The sequence below is a fragment of the Equus quagga genome, chromosome 9, assembly GCF_021613505.1.
Source record: "Equus quagga isolate Etosha38 chromosome 9, UCLA_HA_Equagga_1.0, whole genome shotgun sequence".
In the NCBI taxonomy this organism is placed as follows: Eukaryota; Metazoa; Chordata; class Mammalia; order Perissodactyla; family Equidae; genus Equus; species Equus quagga.
In genome coordinates, this window is record NC_060275.1 from 14,849,026 (window position 1) to 14,870,882 (window position 21,857).

General features: G+C 39.0%; 1 protein-coding gene across 1 annotated transcript in view; it reads right to left on the reverse strand.

The window, feature by feature from the left end:
• The window catches only part of PHLPP1 (PH domain and leucine rich repeat protein phosphatase 1), a 220,530-nt gene that overhangs the window by 82,405 nt on the left and 116,268 nt on the right, over positions 1-21,857 (reverse strand). Inside the window, exon 5 of the mRNA XM_046672022.1 lies at positions 3,574-3,740. Coding sequence (XP_046527978.1) covers positions 3,574-3,740 — 167 coding nt within the window. The remainder of the gene's footprint in view (positions 1-3,573; positions 3,741-21,857) is intronic.

Genomic DNA, 21,857 nt, shown 5'->3' on the forward strand with positions numbered 1-21,857 from the left:
GGGTTGTTAAGAAAAAAAAAAAAGAGGAAAAAAGGTCACCTACCAAGAGAGGAATCAGAATAGTATAACACTTCTTAATAGCAACTGTAAAAGACAGAAAACAATGGTGCACTGGCTTTAAAATTCTGAGGAAACATGTTTTTCTATCTAGAAGCCAACTAAGTTATCAATCAACTGTGAGATAAAAATATTTTCAGGTATGCAAAGCGTCTAATAAGTTTGTCTCCCATGTCCTCTTTCTCAGGAAGATCCTAGAAGATAAGATATTCTATTAAAAAGAGAGAGTAAACCAAGAAAGAAGTCAGTAGACATAGGAAAACTAGGGGTCCAACACAGGAGAGACAGAAAGGGAATTACCAGGAACACGACAAAGGGTAACCCCAGGACAACAGCTGTCACAGGCCCACAAGGCAAGCACCTACACCAGCTACAGGAGAGAAGATGCGTCCAGGAAAAAGGTGTTAAGAAGAGGGTGTTCTGTTAGAAAGCTTAGGAATACTGGAGAAAAAGAAAATTACACAAGTGAAAAAGAGAGATTGCATCCAGACAGCACAAGAAAGGAAATGTAATCACGGCAGTTAAGTGCCTTAGCCGTGAACCACAGTTCCATGCTCCTAAGAATGTCAACCCTCAACACTGGCTTAACCAAAAATTGATACCTATATATTGAGAGCATGGGGGAAACAACAGGTTCTGCATGTGGTGTGGAGCAGAGGGGGTGTGAGACAGTGTAAAAAAGAGTTAAATCCTCATCTTCCATAGTAATAAGTCAACATATAATGTCCAATAACAAAAGATTTAAAAATAGCAGTATAGACATAATATTTTGAAAGATGAAGGAAAACAGAAAAAAGGGCCAAAAGACTCAAAAGTGGCTGCCTAGGGAGCAGGACTTGGGTGTTAGGATGGGCTGGAGTTCCAGGAGCCTATTCCTTATTATAAGTCTTGTTCCCTATTAAGATTGTTTTTTTAATCAATATAGGATATTGCTTTGATGGGAAAAAAGAGTTTAATTTTTTTAAAATACAAAACAAAACCAAGAAATGTACAAAGCAGCAGGCAAGAAAACTAGAGAGGGTGAATTGCAGTGGGAAAACAACAGTAAGACAACCAGTTCTCCAAATCACCTGCAACAGTCCAGGTGAGAGAAGAGAAATGCTTCCTCCGACAGCCAGGTGGAGAGCTGGGTATGGGTGGAGGATGGGGATCAAAGGAGAAAGGACGAGGGGCTGAAAAGCTATTTATAGATGCAGAATCAATAGACATGGAGGACCAATGAGGGGACTCTGAAAGAACTAACAGGCAAGGCAATGCCCCAAATATCCTTCCATCTGGTATTTATTTATTAAGTCCACAAATACTGCCTCTTTGGGAACGTCATATTCCCCTATGTAATTAGAAGCATTTAATTTTCAGGTTACTAAGAAATATACAAAAAGAAAAATACAGAAAATAATGATCATCCAAGTATCCACTACTCAGCTCTTTCAAATTTGCCTCTAATTTCTAATGCCCCTTTCTGTTCTAAGACACCAGGATTCGAGAGTATGATATAAAGTTCTTGATGTTCTGTAATGGAAGTGCAGAAGCCTACACTGCTGTGAAATACACAAAAATATTTCAAAACAACTTCAAAAACAGACAATCATTATGTAACCCTTTGGCAAAAAAATCATAGTAACTTTATTATAGTAGTGTCAGTAAAAACATTATCAGTACATAGGGCATACAAAAACCTAAGTTTAAGAATTTCGCTGTGGTTTCCTTTTATCATCCCCACCAGCTCTGGGAACAAGAAGGAAGTGCTGGAGCACAGTACCCTTAGTGGAGTTCTTCCTGCCTGTGTAACTAATTCAATGTAGCACCAAACTACCCCAGTTGTCATTGTATTATTCTCTGCAAGGTAATCACAGCAAAAATATTCTTTAAAAAAATTTGTAATGCCAGTTTTACTTAAAAATGTCCATGATGATGCAAGAAAGTTATTTCTACTACATCTTGACCTTTGGAGTACATATCTTTGTTATTTTCTGGGTGATAAAATGGGAAGGACACATAAAGCACGCCTGCTGTATACTAAAGTTGGGTGGTTATCTCACAGAAAACACTTGCACAATTATTTGAGTTGTGAGCCAAACGAGTCACTATGTTCATGGAATACTACTTTTACTTGACAGAACAACTGACAAACCCGTTATTCAGACTTGGGTATTTGGCAGACGTTTTCTCTACAATGAAGTGAGAAGGTCAATTCAGGAAAAACAACTGACAGTATTTCTTGCCAAGGATAGCCTTTAAGCTTTCAATTGAAAATTAAAATTTTGGAAAACTTGTTTTCACAGTGAGCTTGACAACTTCCCAATACTTAAAAGATTTTTCTGATGAGATCAGTGGTGCTATTAACAACTGTGATTTCTTGAAATTGCATAATAAAAAACGTTAACGTTTGTAATATCTGTATTACCCGACAAAACAGAATTTTCCAAATGACCAATACCTAAAGCAGTAAAATGATGCATAGGCAAAGGTCCACTCAAAGTGCAAGAAAGACCAATGGATCCTAACATAAAGGAGTTTAAAAAGTCCACTGACAGGGTGTTTGATTCCACGTTGGAACCAACATTTAAGAAAGGACCCACTTGTCAAGTTTGAGTATAGTATCAAAGAAGAATATTCACAATTATCTGAAAAGACAGTTAAAATACTCTTCCCTTTTTCTACAAATATACACAAACTTTATAACAAGCACTTATTGCATTATTCTTCCTGGATGTTAAAAAACCATAAACACATAACCACGATGGTTAATTACCAAAGTTTAATCTCTGGTCATTATTGGTCATTTAAGAACAAATGAACAATTCATTATTTATTTAAAGTAATATTCTTATGCAGTTATAGTCTCATATATTTGCAACAAATGTATAAATATCAGAGGCTTTATTTACCACAGAATCGAGATTGATCACTGCTCCAGAAAAGAAAAGGAAAGGAATACGGTAAATTCTTAAATCTGTTTTAGATAGATGCAAATAAAGTGCCTTCCCTCCGGTTCTAAAGGAGCAAGCCCTTCCCATTTAACATGTCCCTCCTGAACCCTCCACACTAACCACCCAGATGACACAGTACTCATGGGTTTAAATTTTAGTTCTTAAATTTCTAAGGAAATGTCTTTTCATGGAAAAAGTTGATCTTTTATAAATTTCAAAAGGAATAATTTAATCTGACCAAACCCCTGTCATTCATAAGTAACATACCAAACACCATTAACTTTTCACAGACCCATTTGTAGACGGTTAAGATTTGTAGACAGAGTGATTTAAAGAGAAATGTTCTCCTTATACAAATCTATCCAGTTGATGAATACCATAAATCATTCATTTCAAAGGCAGAAACTTTGAAAAAATTTCACAATGAGAATTGATAATGTCCTCACTCATAAAGTCCTATTATCCTGCCCTCTGAAAGAGAAAGGTTATACACTAAAGATTTTTAGGTCAGAATATTCAAGAAAAAATTAGAAGCTGACACCCACTCCCCTTTCTAATCATCCACCCGTCTCTGCACGCTCACCTTTGTAGCTCATTGAGGCCCCTGGCAGTTGGTAGGCTAGGATTTTGCCTTAGGAAGTTTTGTTTTAAATTGAGATGAGTGAGGTCTTGGCTGTAGAAGAGGTTGGCAGGCAGATGCTCCAGGCTACAACACGAGAGGTCCACTGAGCTAATACGCTGTGATGCAACCTAGAGGGAGATAAAAACACGATTCCATTTAATACCATCCATTAAGCTACACTTGCTTTCTATGGATAGAAGTAAGACAACCCCATTTGGGAATACAGACACACTATGCAAGTAGCACTATTAGTCCAAATATAAACCAGTAGAGTATTTACTCGGTAGAGAACTGAGTCAAGTACTACAAAAGCAGAAAACAGCGTCCCTGCCTGGAAGGTACTTCCAATAACCTAGTATAGGAGACAGGTTACAAAGGGCACAGATTATCCTATCAAGTTTAGTGATATGAGTCATCTCCAACTGTAGGAGTTCTGTTCCTGACAACATCCAGGGCAAGAGAATTCAGAGCTGAGATAACACAAGATTAGAGTAAATACAGGGTTAGGGACAGATACCAAGATGTAGACTGAACCTATGACAGCCCTTGTATCTACTGATTTAAAACAACACAAATAAAGAAAAGTGGCCTCAGTGGCCTTGTACGGATCTTTAATAATAATGGTAGCATATAGTCAGATTCCACTGCCTGCCTGCTGTAAACTTCTGGGGTTGCCTCTCCCATAAAGTTTCAGTGAGATGCTTATAAATTGACTGTGCTTTGCTGCATGTAGGTATTCTAAGTAAAGCTTGTTTTATGTCTAAATATTTATCCACATATTCAAAATCTTTCTGGTTAAATGACTCCTAGCACGGCAAGAGTCCCAGGGCTACAGACCAACTAGCACGCTGGAGACAGAAAGAACGCTGGGCAACCTGCATTTCTCAAACGGTCTCTCCAATATTCTGGGTAACGTGGTGCCTGTTTGTGCCACAGTGCGTGGCTTCAGCCCCACTTACACACACCTTGGCTCCTTCTCTCCTCAGACAGGCCGTGGGAATAATGTTCTAGCATCTGGGATCCTCCCTCATGCTCTTTATCTTTTTCAACGCTTTATGAAAGAAACCCCACTCATTATCCATGATCAGTTTGATGTCCTTTTCTGTTACCAAACCCCAGCTTTCTCTTTCTTAATTACAGAAGCAACAGAACAGGGTCCTTAGGAGTGTAGCTCTGGTATCAGTGTGCGGATTCACATCCTAGCCCCACCACTCAGGAGCTGAGAGAACTTGAGTGGCTCATTGAGCTCTTCAAGCTCCAGTTTCCTCATCTATATGACAGGCATAGAGATGACACCTACCTCTACATGCCTGGTACAGAAAAAGCATGCAACAAACGGTGGCTGCTACTACCATTACTACTACTGCCACCACTGCTGCTGCTGTTCCTCCTGCCCTCCTTCCAAACAGAATGATTCACATCCTACAGCCAATGGAATCCGAAGTCTCCTGATGCTAAAAAGATGTTCAGAAGTAAATCTGAATAAAACATATTCTGCTGATAGCATATTTGAGGTTAGAAAGAAATTACTGCACACACATGAAAGCTAAAGGGATAGTGGGATGAAAAAGGCCTGGCAGGGCTCAACTCAAAAGAGTTTACAAAGGAAGTCTGAGTTTGCATTTTAGCAATTTCATCTTTCCTTGAATTCTCACTATTAAATAAGAAAAAGAAAATCCCAAACAGGGCCAAATGACCCATGTAAACCAAAAGATGTGAAAAGAGCCAGAGTCTAACGGACCTGAAAGGCAGATGCAAACATCCACAGCCACTCAGGATTCCCTGGCAGGAACCTGTTCACAGGGAGTGAGGTTGAAAGTTGTACCTGGAATCAGTCATTCAGAAACATATGCCGAACATGTAATGGTGTGCTGGACCTTATATTTCCTGAGATATAGCAGTAGAACAACACAGACAGTCTCTGGCCTGAATGAGTACACCTCAAGAGAAGAAGAGGGCAGTTAAGATACTACATGATAATGGTTACAATGATTGTAAGTGCAAGGGCTCAGAGCATGCTCTAAGGAGGCAGGGAAGGCTTCCTGGAGGACCTGACGTCCAAGCTCAAGGTTGAAACTCAAGTGCAAATCTGTGTTTTTGTCTGCCCCAAATCCTTTTTCCACTTCTTCCTGCAACAATCCTTCAAACGCACGTGATCCTGATGGGAGCTGCACACACAACAAGCCGACCCTCTGGCTACAGGGGGAGGCGTGTACGCCAAGCTTGAACAATCAGAGTCCGCCTTCCAATGAACCCACAAGATCAAGCTAGGCTAATCAGAGGCCTTCTCCGGGATTTACATATACTGAAGCCGAGAGAGAAAGAACCTGTCCCTTAGAGCTGCAGCTAAAATGAATGAACTAGATTCATATGTATCAACTTGTATTGATAAAAAAGCAAGCTGCAGAATGTCACAAACAGTACAATGCCATTAATGGAAAACATTTTAACACAAACTTACAGAACTGCCCAAACTATGTATGAATAGTTGCACGTGCAATAAAGCTATCAACCATATATTGGTCCTATACCAAATTAATGATAGTGACTGCCTCTAGAAAGGCAGAGAAAGGAACAGAAATAGGAATGGGAACATAGGAGATCTGGAGTTTATTTATAATGTCTATTTCCTAACAAGAAGAAGAGAGGGTATGAAGAAACTATGTTAACATGTTAACAATGGGGAGGCCAGTACATGGAAATTGTAATATTATCCTTTGTGCTCTTCTGTGTGTGTATGTGTTTAGTTTGAAAAAAAATAATGTAATCTTAATAAAAATTTCAGTAAAAATGGGGGAAATGGATGAAAGCAGTCTCCTGGCCTTCCCTGTATTCAGCATTCCACTAGGTGGTACACAGGGAAGATTCTTCCTCCTTAACCAAAGGATCCCCTTCACCCTTTTCAGTGGGCTGAAGGGTGGCCCCCAAAAAGGTATGTCCACATCCTAACCACCAGAATCTGTAAAGATTATTTTATATGGCAAAGGGTGCATATTACCTTTTATGATGAAAGACATTATTAAGTTAAGGATCCTGAGAGGAGGCACTGATGCTGGACTATTCAGTGGGCCCTAAAATCAGTTAACATGTATCTTTATGAGAGAGAGGCAGAAGGAGTTTTGAGAGAGAAGGTGATGTGACCACAGAGGCAGAGACTGGAGTGATGTGGGCCACAAGGTAAAGAACGCTTAGAGCCACCAAAAGCCAGAAGAGGCAAGCAACAGATCCTCCCTCAGGCCTTCAAAAAACACAGTCCTGGCAACACGTTGATTTTGGACTTCTGCCTCCAGAACTCTGAGAGAATAAATTTCTGTTGTTTTAAGTCACCAAGGTTTTGTTAATATGTTACAACAGCCATGAGAAACTATTACCACCTTCTTAAAGTTTTCTGCAGTACTTTTCATTTTCAATCATTCTTTCAACGCGTTTATTGAATACCTACTATGTGCCGACTACTGATCTGGGTAGGCACTTAGTATGCCTCAGCAAACAAAATGAAATCCCTGCCCTCTTTAAACTTACTTCACAAATAAGTAAATTATATGCTAAAAATTGGTAAGTAGTATGGAAAAAGACAGAGCAAGGAAAAGGGGGTCAGGATTGTTGGGAGGGTGGGGCGGTTGTAACTTAAATAGGTTGGTAGGGTGGGCCTCATTGAAAAGCTGACATTTAGGCACGAAGGACATGAGGAAGTTAGCTGAAATGATTTATCTAGAAGATGAACTCAACAGGCAGAGGAAGTAACCAGCGTAAAGGCCCTAAAAAGGAGTGCCTGTCACGTTTGAGGAGCAGCACCGAGATCAGTAAGGTGAGGGGAGAGCGACCTGTAATGAGGTCAAAGAGGTAAGTGGGTGGGGCTGGGCAGCAGATCCCGCAGGGCCTTTTAGGTCATCATACAGACTCTGGTTTTTAATGTGAGCAAAATAAGAAGCGTAGAAAAGTGCTGAGAAGAGCCCATCTCTAGACTGTAACTTCCATAAGGGTAGGATTTTTGTCTTATTTTGTTCACTGATCTCAAAAAGTATTTGCTAGGCCAGCCCTGGTGGTCTAGTGGTTGAAGTTCAGTGTGTTCCGCTTCGGCCGCACAGGTTCGGTTCCTGGGTGTGGACCTACACCACTCTTCAGTGGCCATGCTGTGGCAGCAGCTCACATACCAAAAGAGGAAGACTGGCAACAGACATTAGCTCAGGGCAAATCTTCCTCAGCAAAAAGAAAAAACAGACAAGAAAGTATTTGCTGGAAGAATGGCAACTGGAATACTTTACCAGCCGTCCTTTCTCACCAGTTTGCATCTGACCCATCTAGGGTATTCCTTCACGTGGAGACTGCTCTGAAGAGGAGAAATTCTATTTCAACTGAAGCATCACACTAAATACTCTCTTTGGACAACTAAGAGATAATGATTAAATGTCAAGCTGAATTCGATTCCTTTCCTCATTCTGGACCGCAAGCTGTTCCTGCTGGAAACAAGGGGGAGGAAACCACATTAACAAAGCTACAACAAACAAGAGCAGTCTGTGGGAGTCAAGGCAGAACTGGGAATATCTACAGCAGAAGAGAAGTTAAACGTGTCATGATGGCAGCGGGGCAGTGAGCTGCCAACGTGACCACAAAGGCTACCACGAGCCACACCTCTGCCCAGCCCTATGCCCTGCACAAAGGGGAGATGTTAAGTGCTTCCACCCAGACCAGCCTGGGCACATAAGGACTCCGCCACAAAGAGGTTTTGCTTGACTCTCAAACGAAAAAACTATCAGCTGGGCTACCAACAGAGCACCTATTAAAACTAAGATCCTTCTCAAAATAAGAAAGACCTAAATAAGTAATAAAAATAAACCAGAAAGCCACTGTATACACGTCAGAACAAGCAGCCTTTTATTATTCTAGCTTTTTTCCCCCAAGTAGCAGTGAAACAACAATAGCAGCTAACATTTAGGGGGTGCTTCACTTGGGATAGGCATGCTTCTAAGCGCCTTAGACATAATATTTAATTTAATCTTCACAACAGCTCAGTGTGGTAAGGGTTTATCCTTATTTCAAAGATGAAGGTTAAACTGAGTCACAGAGTGTGCCCAAGGTGCCAAAGCAATGGCAGAACCCGAGCTTGCACTATTAATGCAACACCATCAAACCAGAGCCTAGACATAGTTCAGATCTTGCCCGAAGGGAGGGTCCTCTAACTCCCATGATAAAATAGCAACATAACCTCTCAGACTAGAGCAAAGACAACTCGATGTCACCCCTAGGATAAGCTTAAGCCTCAGGAATGAAGACAGGGCAGTGACAGATGGGAGTCCTCCTGGAGAGAAGCCGAGAAGACCATCTGCTGACCACACACAGACAGAAGGGAAGGGGTGAAGCCCCATGGGGGCACCAGTCCTTACATTCAAGGGCTCTGCCCACTCCTGTCTCACACAGCTTGCCCACCTGGGCAGCAGTGATGCCCCCTGGCAAGCACCTATTCGAATTTTAAAAGGTTACAGGAAAAGTTTAAAAGGCTAGAGAAATTCGGAAAGAAAATGAAAGAAACAGGCACATGTAGAAATTGTCTCAAATCTTTGTTACAGAAAGGGACTTCTAAAGGACCTCACAATTAGAATATAAGATCCTCTTGGCAAAAGCTACTGTGCTCCTATCATCAAACATCAAGAGAGTGGAAGAGACAAAGTCGAGGCCCAAGCAACTCGACACACAGGAGAAAGGGCACAGGCTTAACAATATGGAGGGCATACAGGAACAGTGCTACCACTGCCTAGCCATGTGGCCCTGGATAAATCTCTTTACCTACCTGTCCTTCAGTTTCCTCATCTCAAAAGTGGAATAAATAGTACCCGCCCTATCAACTTAACACGCTGCTGTAAAGAAAAGTTCCTCATTTTAAAAACATCAGGAGAGGCTCTGCAAGAGGCTCTAAGTATCCCTAGACAGCTACAGCAATAGAAATCTATAAGAAAAAGAACTACGGTGCAGGACACTGCTCTTGCCATGCTGAGCAGTTACACAGATAAAGCCCAATCAGACAAAAGCAGGACATTACACTACTCATGCAGTTCACTGGCTATGAATGAGCTACACGTGAAGGGACTCACGTTCTAGAAGAAAAGTTCGAGGTAACTGTGGTTTAGGAAATCAGTGATAGCCTATATTAACAACAACAACAATTTTACTAAGGCTGACAATTAGAGTTAGTGAATTAAATGGGATGCTTTCCCCCCATGAACCTACATACTCTGGGGGATACATTAAAATGAACATGAATCCCAACCACCTGCCCGGGTTGTCTTCCTTACCAAATGACTTGTAAACATGTATATAAAAGGTTACTTGGCCCTAAAAAAGTATCTCCTCCAAAGAACATTGCAGGGTAAAAACAAAAATAATAATATAAACAACGAACTTTTCAGATTAGCTATTGGGCTTCCACACATTTCTAACATGCTACTCAACTTGGCACTTTCCTCCATCGTTTCTTTGCCAACCTTGAGGACACATGTCAGAAAATGTCTCTGCTCTGAGTCTAGCTGAGTTGCATTTCTAAACCAATACGTCTGTCCTAAACATGACCTATCCCACCATGCTTTCAAAATAGCATCTTCCCTTGCAACAGGACTGTACTCTTCATTGCTCTCATTACTCTCGATGTTCACTTAGTGGACAATAATTTTTCACAGGCAAGGGAAAGTTCAGAATAACAGTCATGTGATTTTTCTATCCCCACTCTAGTGAAGTAGTATTTATCCTTATTATGTGCATGGCGAGCTCAAATTAAGCAAAATGACTCTGAAAGGCTTGGTCAAAGCAGCTGAAATAGCACAAATAATTCTGCTTGTGTAAAGTAAAAGACGGCTGTAAACTGGCATTATGAGTCATTAATTGCTCTGGCCTAGCCTTCTAGTGGCTTGGGAAATTATGCCCTGGCTACAGGGACAGTCTCCAGGGAGTTTACCAGACTTCTGTAAAAAATTCTTAACCTCAACTGACCTAGTTTTAATTCTCATCCCCCTAAAAATGCTTTGGGAAGGCATGTGGTAGAAGAACATAAATTCAGACCATTCTAATAATTTATGTTCAATTTCATCCTCATCAATAACGTTTTACAATACTTTAAATCAAACAAAAATTTCCAATATTAACAAAATTTAAATTCTTACTGCTTTAAAACATGCAATCATTTCTTCAAAAAAATTCTTATAGAAATGCCTTAACTTGACCCAAGACCTTTCATAATGACATCTCATTTCTTGATCCTGTACTAATTACCATTTTATAAAATCTGTTTAACCACAGATGCAGAAAACTTTACTATAAAATTAATTACAATATGTACATTAATAATGTCTTAATAGGAGCACATAAAGCTGCGATTATTGGACATGGGTAAATTCTACCTAGAATTCTAATATCTTATCATTTCTTTGCCATAAATTATTAAATGATATGAAAAAAAACCCAAGAAATAAAATACATAAATTTACACACCATTCTAAATCACTAGAGGTAATGAAATGGCAACTTAATGAAGACAAACAACAGGAAGTTCTAGAGACGCTATCATTAATATGCAAAAATGAGAGATGGAATTCTATGAGGGCAAAAGCATTTTGGACTACAATTTAAGATTAGGCTTATTCAAACTAAACGGTACCAGTTAAAATACAGTTAAGATACCAAAGAATAAAAGAGTATAGAGAGAGATGCAGGCTAAAAAAGAAGAAAAAATAATAAACAGATAAAACACCTGGCTCAGTGTGAAAGCACCAGGCTATGACAATATAGAAAAAACAATACTGAGAAATTTAGAGTAAGAGATCCTCCTGCACATCCTGACCTCTCTCTGCTGGGGAGTGGAAGGGATGGGAGTGAATGAATCTCAACATGTATTTACCATCTGCCTTTATGAACCAGGCACTGTACTTGCTACTGGAGAGATGTACTCTTTGTCTTCAAAAGCTTAGTCTCTTGAGGACACAGACACTTAAACAACTGTAATTCAAGAACATACGTGCAGGGGGCCAGCCCCGTGGCCGAGTGGTTAAGTTCACACACTCTGCTTCAGCGGCCCAGGGTTTTGCCGGTTTGGATCCTGGGCGCAGACGTGGCACCGCTCATCAAGCCATGCTGAGGCAGCATCCCACATGCCACAACTAGAAGGATCCACAACTAAAAATATACAACTATGTACCTGGGGGCTTTGGGGAGAAAAAGGAAAAATAAAATCTTTAAAAAAGCAAAAGAATGCACGTGCAACGGTGTGATGAGAGCACCCAGAGCACAGCCTCAGAACTCCCGTGACATTCCCAGGACCGACAGCCCCCTCACTGACACAATGGGCGGGTGTTCCCAGGCCCTTGTGTGGAGCCTTGCACAGGGCCACGAAGAGCAGGCAGAGCTGCGGTGTCTGTCCAGTGAGCTCACTGCACAGCCGACACTGGAAATGGAGACCTGGCGCCTCACTCTCTCCGAGTGAAAAGCAACTTTTGTAAAAGGCGCAGAGGAGATGGCACCAACAGCTTCCAGAATCACTAACCATGTCACTCCAATAGTTATCACCCCTCCACACACATAAACTCCATTGTGTTTCTCAGTAACAACAGAAAAATAGAGCTCAGCCTGGGTGGAGACCAAATCTGAACTCAGAGTTCCTTCCTCATTTCCTTATTGGCAAAATATGTGTAAACAATCTCTTTAGAATGTGACTACCTGAGAATGTCTCTGAGGTCCATTGTAGCAGCATTCCCCAAATGCCGCATCTCCTTGACAGAGGAGAAGGGAAAAGACAGCTAACCACAAAAAGCTTAAATTTTAACTTTCTATTAAAAGAAATAATATAAGTACATACTTAAATGATTCTACTATTAGAAATAAGCTACTTCTTTTGTATTTAAAATACAAAAACCTCAATGTTTAAGTTCCAAGTCTAACCTACAAAGTATGTCTAACAGAGAGAGTTCATTGACATTTTTTCAATTACCACTATTTTTTACCTTATAAAATTATAAATCAGACCAGTGGGTAGAAGAATTTAACTCTTCAGAGTAGTTGTAGAAAATTCAATACTCTGGGTTACAAATATTGGGGTCTTCCAAGATAAGTAAATATATCATGGAAACTAAACTCTTAAGGACATATATTTTTATATTGGTCTAAACTCTCAGATTAGAATGATTTAACTTCAAAATAGAACATGACCAGATGCAGATGTGGTTAATCATATATGCTAAGTTCCCAGTATAGCAATACTTGACTAGTTTTTGAAGAATTAGACAAGAGTAGTCCCCTCAACATTAAAACCAATTTAATCTGCCTTAGATGACTCAGAAGGCTTCTCAGATTTCTTAAATACCTCTTGGCCATCATTTAGAAAGATCACCAATCAAGGTACGGTGGCTATGATCAAGTGTCCTTAGCAGCAAACCCCATTTAACATACTGCTTGGTAAACCACCTTTTATTCTACTACTGAGCTGCCTGGATTTTGCTGACAACTGTGTATATGAAGCACTTCCTTCTGATATTTTCAGCAAATCTCAGTCGTTACTTGAATCTTGGTTGTGTCCCTTCAGGCCAGTGTAAAACACTGGAAGTACAATTAAGGAAGAAGAGCAAGGCAGCAGAACTTGCTGCACAAAGCAGTACTGGACACTATATTCCAGTCCCCTCATCTGCAAAACGGAGATGAGGATACCTCCTCAAGAGTCATTATCTTTTGTTGTAAAGCCCAACTTCGCAGAGTTGTTACAAGTACCTACCTCACAGGGCTACTATAAAGCACCTAGAACAGTGCTTGGTACAAAGAAAAAGTCACCAAAATGTTAGTTATTACTATTTGTGTTACTGCTGTGACTGTCAGATCAATTCAGTAAGCTAAACAATTTTATTATTAACAAAACATATCTATCAACAAGTTGACGGAAAAACAAAACAAAAAGTCTTTTTGTTTTGGTGTTGACCTCAGGAATGAATAATTAATTCACTTTGGACATACTGTCTAAAGCAAGGAAAACAATGGTTACTACTCTGTGCTCATCAGATGGTATCTGCAAATTTATCAACAAACTGGAGAGCACCCAGAAGGGAGGCTAGAGAACAGACTCGAGAACCAAATGACGGAGGGAACTGTTGGAATCACCAGGGATGCTTCTCCCAAAACCAGACTGCTAAGGGGTGGGGGAGGGCACAGAAATCACGCTCACTCTTCAATATTTAGAGGCTATCAAATAAGAGAGGGGTAGAGTTATCTTGTGTTATGCCGGACAGCAAAACTGGGATCAATGAGTCAAAGCTATGAGGATAAAGACGTCAGCTCCCTTATAAGGAAGAACTGTCTTGTGAGACAATACAGGTGTCTGAAATGCTACAGAGGTTTTTTAGGAGAGAAGGAAGTAAGTCTGGAAGTCCACAAGGTCTTTTTGAAATCTTAAATTCTAAATCTCTGAACTAAGAGCCACTTGATGATGACTAGAATTTGAGGTTAAGCTAAAGAAGACTTTGAAAGAAAATGCCAAATAACTGTTAGGGCAATTATTCTAGAAAACCATAACAATTAAGATTGTCTTTTTGGTGAGTACTTTACAAGGGTCTTTCCCAATCTTAAAATAACATTGGAACTTTAAAACATAGCTGTAAGTTCCTCGTTGAAATCTAGAATGTATTTTATTAAAGATAATAACAATATACAGATAAAATCCACCTGAAGAACACATTTCTTCCATTTGCTGAGGTCCTGGCACTCAAAGTTGAGCCTGGACGAGCCCGGGCACAAGGTAAGACTAAGTGTCCTCTTGTTCCTCCCTCACTCTCCCGGCTTTCCCTGCTGGGCAGGGGGAGCAAAAACTCAGTAATTCCAACAGAGCTGGAGAAAGAAAGGGAGACGGGGTGAGGAGACGGGGAGGGAAGATGGAGATACATGGGATGAGTTTAAAATGGTACGTATACAAGTCGGCACTGTTTCACAAAAGCGTGCTTCTTTTGTTAGGAGATAGTAAGCAAGCTAGGTATCTCTTTTATTTGTATAAAATTGGATTACAAAACTTTGAAGAAAATAAAATTAAATAGTTTTAAACGGAAATAACTCAGAACTCAAGGGAAAATCCCTTCTTTAGGAATATATTAACTAGGATTTCAGAACCAATAGTTACCACAAGAAAAAAAGAATGGAAGGAATTAGCAATGTGGAAGAAAGATGAAGCATAATTATAACTACAAAGAGATTATTTTTACTAACTAACTTAATCACAGTTTTATGCATTACAAAAACAAAATGTAATGCAATCTAAAATATTTCATCTTTGGCTTAAATTCACAGTAGAATTTCTAAGTTCCCTAATTTCATAAACTGCTGTTCATATCTGTAATATGGAAAGACTCCATAAAGTGAATTTTTATGTAATAAATCCATTACTATATTGGAAAGTTAGTTATAATATTTGGTAACATAGTCAAATTTCCCCAAGAAAATGAAACGGAACTAGCAGAGAACCATCTAGACTGGCCAGCACTTTTTTCCTTTATCTAGCTTCCATTGTTTTCTCTTTTTCACACTGCTCAGACATCTGTGATATGACTATGTTTCTACATTTTACACAGTTGTGCCTTTGTCCATATTTTACCTCTCCTTGAAATACCCTTCCCCATCTTGTCTTTGTGGTGAACTCCTATTCATCCATCAAGGTTCAGCTTGCCCATCACCTCCTTGAAATCTTCCTGTACCCAAATATCTCATAAACTGAATTCCAAACTTTTCTCATATCTTTACAAAGAATTGGTATGAGAGTAATCTTGGGGTAGGGGTGACATTTTATAAGCTAAAATCCATGACACTCCGACCCTCAGTTCTACTTCAGATTCTACCATAGACTTGTTAGGCTGTCCTTGATCAAATGGTCCTTAATTCTTATCTAAAGAACAGGTATAAAATGTGAAGGATTTCCAGAAGCCCTGTTAAGCCCTGGACTCCTTAGTAGAATGGTACTGAGAGTAAAGCTTCTTACCACTACAATGCCAATGTAAACAACTACAGCACAGTCCCTAAAAGACAGGTGACAAACCAGGCTGACAGAAAGTAGCCTACTCCCTAAAACACATTTCAAATTAAGAACAAAAATATGTATAAAGATGACTAAGTAATCTTAAAGGGTTCCTTGCAACTATGTCTAATGACACAAATCTATGTGTTGAAAATAGATTACTCAATCTTATTACACTAGAATGATTTGACTCAGGTGGTTAGTGAAGCATTCTTTGAGTAAAATCTGGACAATAAAACACTCTTTTTAAGGACACAAAAGCAAAAGTTCAACTGTGTTTCACTGTCTATCTTTTTCTTGCCTACACTCTGCATGTTAAGAGTGAACCTAACATCTTATGGCAACCAAAAGTTCACTACAGTGACTTAAAAAAAAAGATAGGCTAGAATTAAAATACTAGGGTTAATAGTGAAAGAAAGACAGCAAGAGTGAGAACCACTGTGATAGCCACAGTCACTGGCAACTACCAGCATGTCAGCCACTGATCAACAAGGAGAAAGACATGTAGACAAGCTAAGTGGTCTTAGGAGGCGTGAATTTATAATGCTGGGCCATACAACATATACACAGGACACAACTGGCTACGAGTTGACAATTGTGGGAGCTGGGTCATAGATACGTGGGTGTTACTATAACATTATCTATAGTTCTGAATATTTGACATTTTCCATAACAAAAATTGAAAATACATTCATGCACAACATCAAATCAGTGATCTAAATCTCCCTTTAATCTTCCTTGAAATAAACAGATTTTAAAGTGGGACAATACAGTGTTGAAGAAGTGACTAAGGCTTTTAAATTAAAAACAAGTACGACTTTGGCTAGAGACTCACTTGAAAGACTAACTTTGAAAAGAATTCACAGGATCAATCAACATGTCTAAAACTAAAGTATTCCAAAAAGTGGGTCACAAAGACGGACAGCGATGTCAGCATTTCTATAATGTCACTTGTATATCTGACAGGCGCTCTTCTGCAATTCCTGTTCTTCCCTCAGCTACCACCCTCGGCCTTCTTAGATCACTGCCCCTCCAACCACTTTGAAAACATGCTGGATACATGCACTCGTGTTGAGCAAACACAGCCCTTTTCTACACTGCATTCAATAGGCTGTTTACTGAATTTTTAAAGCATGTCAAGCATTAATATTTTAGGGATGACTTTACAATCAATATCGTAATCCTCCCAAAGGAGCTATTTCTTCCACAGTATCTACCGCTAACACCGCCCCAAATTAAAATTCTAACGGACTGCCTTGGGTATTATTTTGGCAAGCAATACTAAGTGCTAAGATTACGTTTAAAAAATAGTAAGTAAATAAGAGCCTATCTTGATAGAACGTGTCTAATTAATAACCTTTTAAAAATTTTCCCAAAATCAAATGAAACAAATTAGAACAAAGATTAACACTTCTCTTGTAGCTAAGATCAAGAAGCATAAACAGAAAATAAAGAATTCCTTTAAATTAATTATCCAACTCATTTTAATTTAAAAATCACTGGAATTTGGTTCTTTTTGTCCTCCCTCTGACTGGGGTGGGGATGGTCATTAAAAATCAGAAACTCAGATATTTCTTTCTGTTGTTGGTTTTTCTTTCAGATCCCTATCAAAATGAATCCCCATTTAAACATCAGGATGTAAAGACAACCCATTCTGTGAAGTTTTGTTTCTCATTAAAAAGAAAAAGAAACTGTTCCCATAGCTTCCCTGAGTGTGACTAAACTGTGTAACTTCCTAATACCTACATATGAGGAAGAAGAGATGACAACGGAAAGGGGAAGCTAGAAATAGAAGTAGCTTGTAATAGTCAGCCTTTGCCACTCCAAATGTCCCATAAGCACATAGTCCCAAATGGGCTGAGGTTCTCATCCTCTTTCCAGAGGCCCCAACCTACTCTCCCAGGATGCTGGATTAAAGAAAAAGATACTGTCATAGGATTATCCTCAACACACAAAGTTTAGAGAAGAGTGTGGCCATATTTTACATAGGATTCATAATGAAATAGGGAGTTCTCCCACTTATTCTATAACATCCAACCTTTTTAATCAGCCCCTTACAACTCATTTTCTCTTTAATTCACTAACAACTCCTAAAAGATTTTGAAATGTGTATCCGATTTTTAAGATTAGAGAAAGGGAAGACAATGTATCTAAAATCTGCATTTACTAAAATGTTTTGCCTTCTGTCCCCTACCTCTGACTTTTCAAGAAGAAATCTTTCTCTCCAGTTTCTGCCATCCTTAATTACTTTACCCCAAAAGCCTGCTGTGGTTGTTAAGAGCAGCAGCAGATCCCTTGCTCAGACAGACTAAGGATATGTGTGTCTTTATCTGTCTAAAATGAAAATAAAAACAGATAATACTTATAAGAGATGAGCGAATCAGTGGCGATGGAAGGAATGGCGGTCATAAAATTATTTTATTTGTTTATGTATTGATTTAGTCAGTCATTCACACCAACACACTCACACCCTCTTACTTACTATGTGCTAGTATAAGTCCAATCATTACATGTATATTTCACACAAGCCCTAAGAGGTAGGTAATATTATTATTCCCTTTAACGAATGAAAAAGCTTAAAATTTAGAAACTTGGATCAGTCACATGGCCACTGAATGGTAGAATCCATGTCTGCTTTACTTTGAAATTCAAACTCTTTACCCCCACACCATTCGGCTTCTCCAAAGACTCAGAGCCTTTCTGAAGGAAAAAGAGGTTTGGGTTCTAATTGGAATTCATTCTAATCAATACCAGTTAACTACTTGTTAATACTAGTAATCCAAGGTAATTAACTCAAAGTCCCTCCTCCCTCCTGGAAGCACTCACCCACACTCTTACGTGTCAAATGTAAGCAGCAGGCGTGTTTTATATGTACATGTATGTGAACTATCTTCTGAATATAGCTACATTACATTTAGCACATACAGATCAAATGCTTTCTAACGGCAATACAATAATCAGCGGAATGGGAAACTCACACCAACATTCCTCTCCCCAATCCTGTTACCATCATGTCCTGTGTCACAATTCTCCCCTCATCCCCTACCTCCCGCTCTTGAGAGGTCTGATGTCTGACATCTGTTCATGGTTTGGATAATCAAAGTGAGTCTCGTTATAGATACACCATCCTATTAGACCATGGAGATGGCATATTAGCCAATCAGCAACAGGAAAGAGTACTAACCAAGCTAACATTCGACATTTCCAATCACCAGCAACAAGTTAGAAATTAACATTTTCCACAGCCTATTTAAGAGAGATTTCATAATCTGCCTCTGGTACTTCACGTCTCTGCTGTCTCTCCAGGAACAGAAGCTCTTTGAAGTCAAGAACTGTATTTTGCCATAGTTATAAGAGTGCAAACATATAGAGTCTAATTAGTGCTATGGTTTCTGACTGAGGCTACAATTCACTCAGTAATTCAAAGTGAGAACCAAGAAACCATTCTTTATTTTTTCCGTTCCTCAGGCTTTATGTAGTTTATCAGTAATCCTGTCACTCAATCTCCAAACATGCCCCAAAACACATCTGTCTACTTCTCTCCACTTCTACCCTCACCTCTTGCATAGAAAACACCACAAGAGCCTCTTGCCAGTTAGACTTCCCTGCCGTCCACAATCCGTTCTCTAAACAACAGCAACGTTAGATCATGTAACTTTCTGGAAGAAGACTCTTTAATGGCTTGCCATTATGCCAATAATAACATCCAGATTCTTTACTCTGTTCTATAATATAATACGCCTGCCTTCCCCGACTTCAGGTCCCATGTTCCAGGCTTAGGGTTTCACACCATCTTCTCCCGTTGCCTGGAAAGCTCCTCCCACCAGATCTTCAAATAATCCAATACTTCTTTCATTGAAGTTTTCAGTTTAAACGTCACCTCTCAGAAAGTTATTCCTCCCCCATTATTCTCTGTCATTATTACCTTGTATCACAGCACCATGATTATTTGATATTTTCTTTGTCTTTTTTTTTAAATTTTTTTTTTAAAGATTGGCACCTGAGCTAACAACTGTTGCCAATCTTCTTTTTCTTTTCCTGCTTTTTTCTCCCCAAATCCCCCCAGTACATAGTTGTATATTTTAGTTGTAGGTCCTTCTAGGTGTGGCATGTGGGACGCCGCCTCAACATGGCCTAACGAGTGGTGCCAGGTCTGTGCCCAGGATACGAACCCCTGGGCCACCGCAGCAGAGCGTGTGAACTTAACCACTCAGCCACGGGGCCGGCCCCTCTTGTCTTTTTTTTTAATTTATCATCTGTCTCCCCAGCGTAAGCCCTACCCAGAGAGGGGAGTTGGACCTGTTCTTTGCTGTATCCCAGTGCATAAAACAAATACCTGACATATAGCAGGTGCTTAATAAATGCTTGCTGGTGTTAGAACAGTGACATCAATTGTGTGGATGTTTAATTACAAAACTATTAAACTCAATACCTATTAATTTTTTTTATTATTGTTTCAATAAGAACAATCTGTCATTGATAAGCTTGATAGTTTACATATACTTTTATTTACATCCTTATTCACGTTTGTTTAAGAATTTATACCTCTGACTTGTTCCAAAAAGAATGTAAAGCAGCAGACTATTACACTGTGCATTTGGTGTAAAAGATCAAAACATCTCCATATAGGACATTCCATAAAGTACCTGACCAGTACTCCTCAAACCTGTCAAGGTCATGTAAACCTGTCACGGACCAGAGCAGACAAAGGAGACATGACAACCAAATGCAATGTAGTATCCTGGATTAGATCAGCGAACAGAAAGAAGACATTAATGGAAAAACTAGTGAAATCCAAATAAATTCTGGAGTTTAATTCAGAGTAATATACTAACGTTGGTTTCTTAGTTTGACAAATGTATCATGGTATTATATGGTATTCAGGAAACTGGGTGAGGGACATATGGAAATTCTCTGTACTATCTTTGCAACTTTTCTGTAAATAGAAAATTATTCCAAAATAAAAAGGTTATTAAAAAAAATCAACATCTCCATATAAAAAGAAATTTACTGCACTTTGATCATAGTTTGGCATTTTATTCTGAATAAAGCAGAGTGTAGGCCACTGACTTTTTGCTTTGAACACATACAACCACTTATATATAAAAGCACAATATTACTTAATACTTGTCTCCTCACATTTGCAACCATAAGAGTAATGTTAAAACATCTAGACAGATTTACTTATTACCTCCAATATCACATTAATTCTCCATGCAAATCTGAAGGAGAAGCGTCATCTTGCCCATTTTCTCTAGTAGGGGGCTGCCCTGTACATTTAGAATCTCCATTTGCCTACTAGGTTGACAGCATCTTATAAATCCTGTCAACTTAAACTCTGCCCATTGCTTCTTCTCTAAAAGGAGGAGAAACTAATGTTCCTAACTATATTGCAATCTCAGAGAAGAGTTTTTACCTGACAAATCAAAGGTGGCCGATATTGCAAAAAGACTTTCTAGACTTTATTCCCTAATTTTCTATTAACTGTTTTACAAAGTTATTTGCAATTCATTCACTTGACAAATAATTACATCAGACAGCAGTCTGAATCACAGGGAACTTGCATAACAAATTGGATTACAAATTTAAAAATACGAAAGTAAATTCCATTGTCATGCTTCTGCACCCTGGAGGTTTCATCATTTCACAAACACACCCAAAACCAAGGCACAAAGTACTGCAATCCACCCATTTGCACATAATTCTATAAAAGTAATATAAAAACATCCTCATGTGTGCACCTGAAATACCAGCATATTTGTCATGTTATTCTGGTTTCCATTATACACACACAAACACACACACACGCGTGCACACAAAGGTATATTGTTTCACAGGTCATGGTGATCTTATTTAATCAAGGGACTATAAAATGGTCAAAATAATTAAGATGAGAAAAGAAATTAAATGATTCAAAAGGAAGAAGCTGAAAAGGTGAAAAAGAGATGGCACAAGATTAGACTGCTTTAAGAAAAAATATTCAGAGGAAGAGGGGAAATTTATAACCATTTCTGGGTATTTTGTGGTTTTGTAGTTGGCCTACCCTGGGCCAGTCCCTGAAATAGTCTCAATCTCACGTTGCATATCTATAACATTGAGTAAGTGATGCCAGCCTACCAACTCAATTCTCTTTTTTTAAATATAAACAAAACCTGGCAAACAAAACACAATTTTTAAAAAGCTACTTTTCAGGAAAAATGAACTTTTAAATAAATAAAAA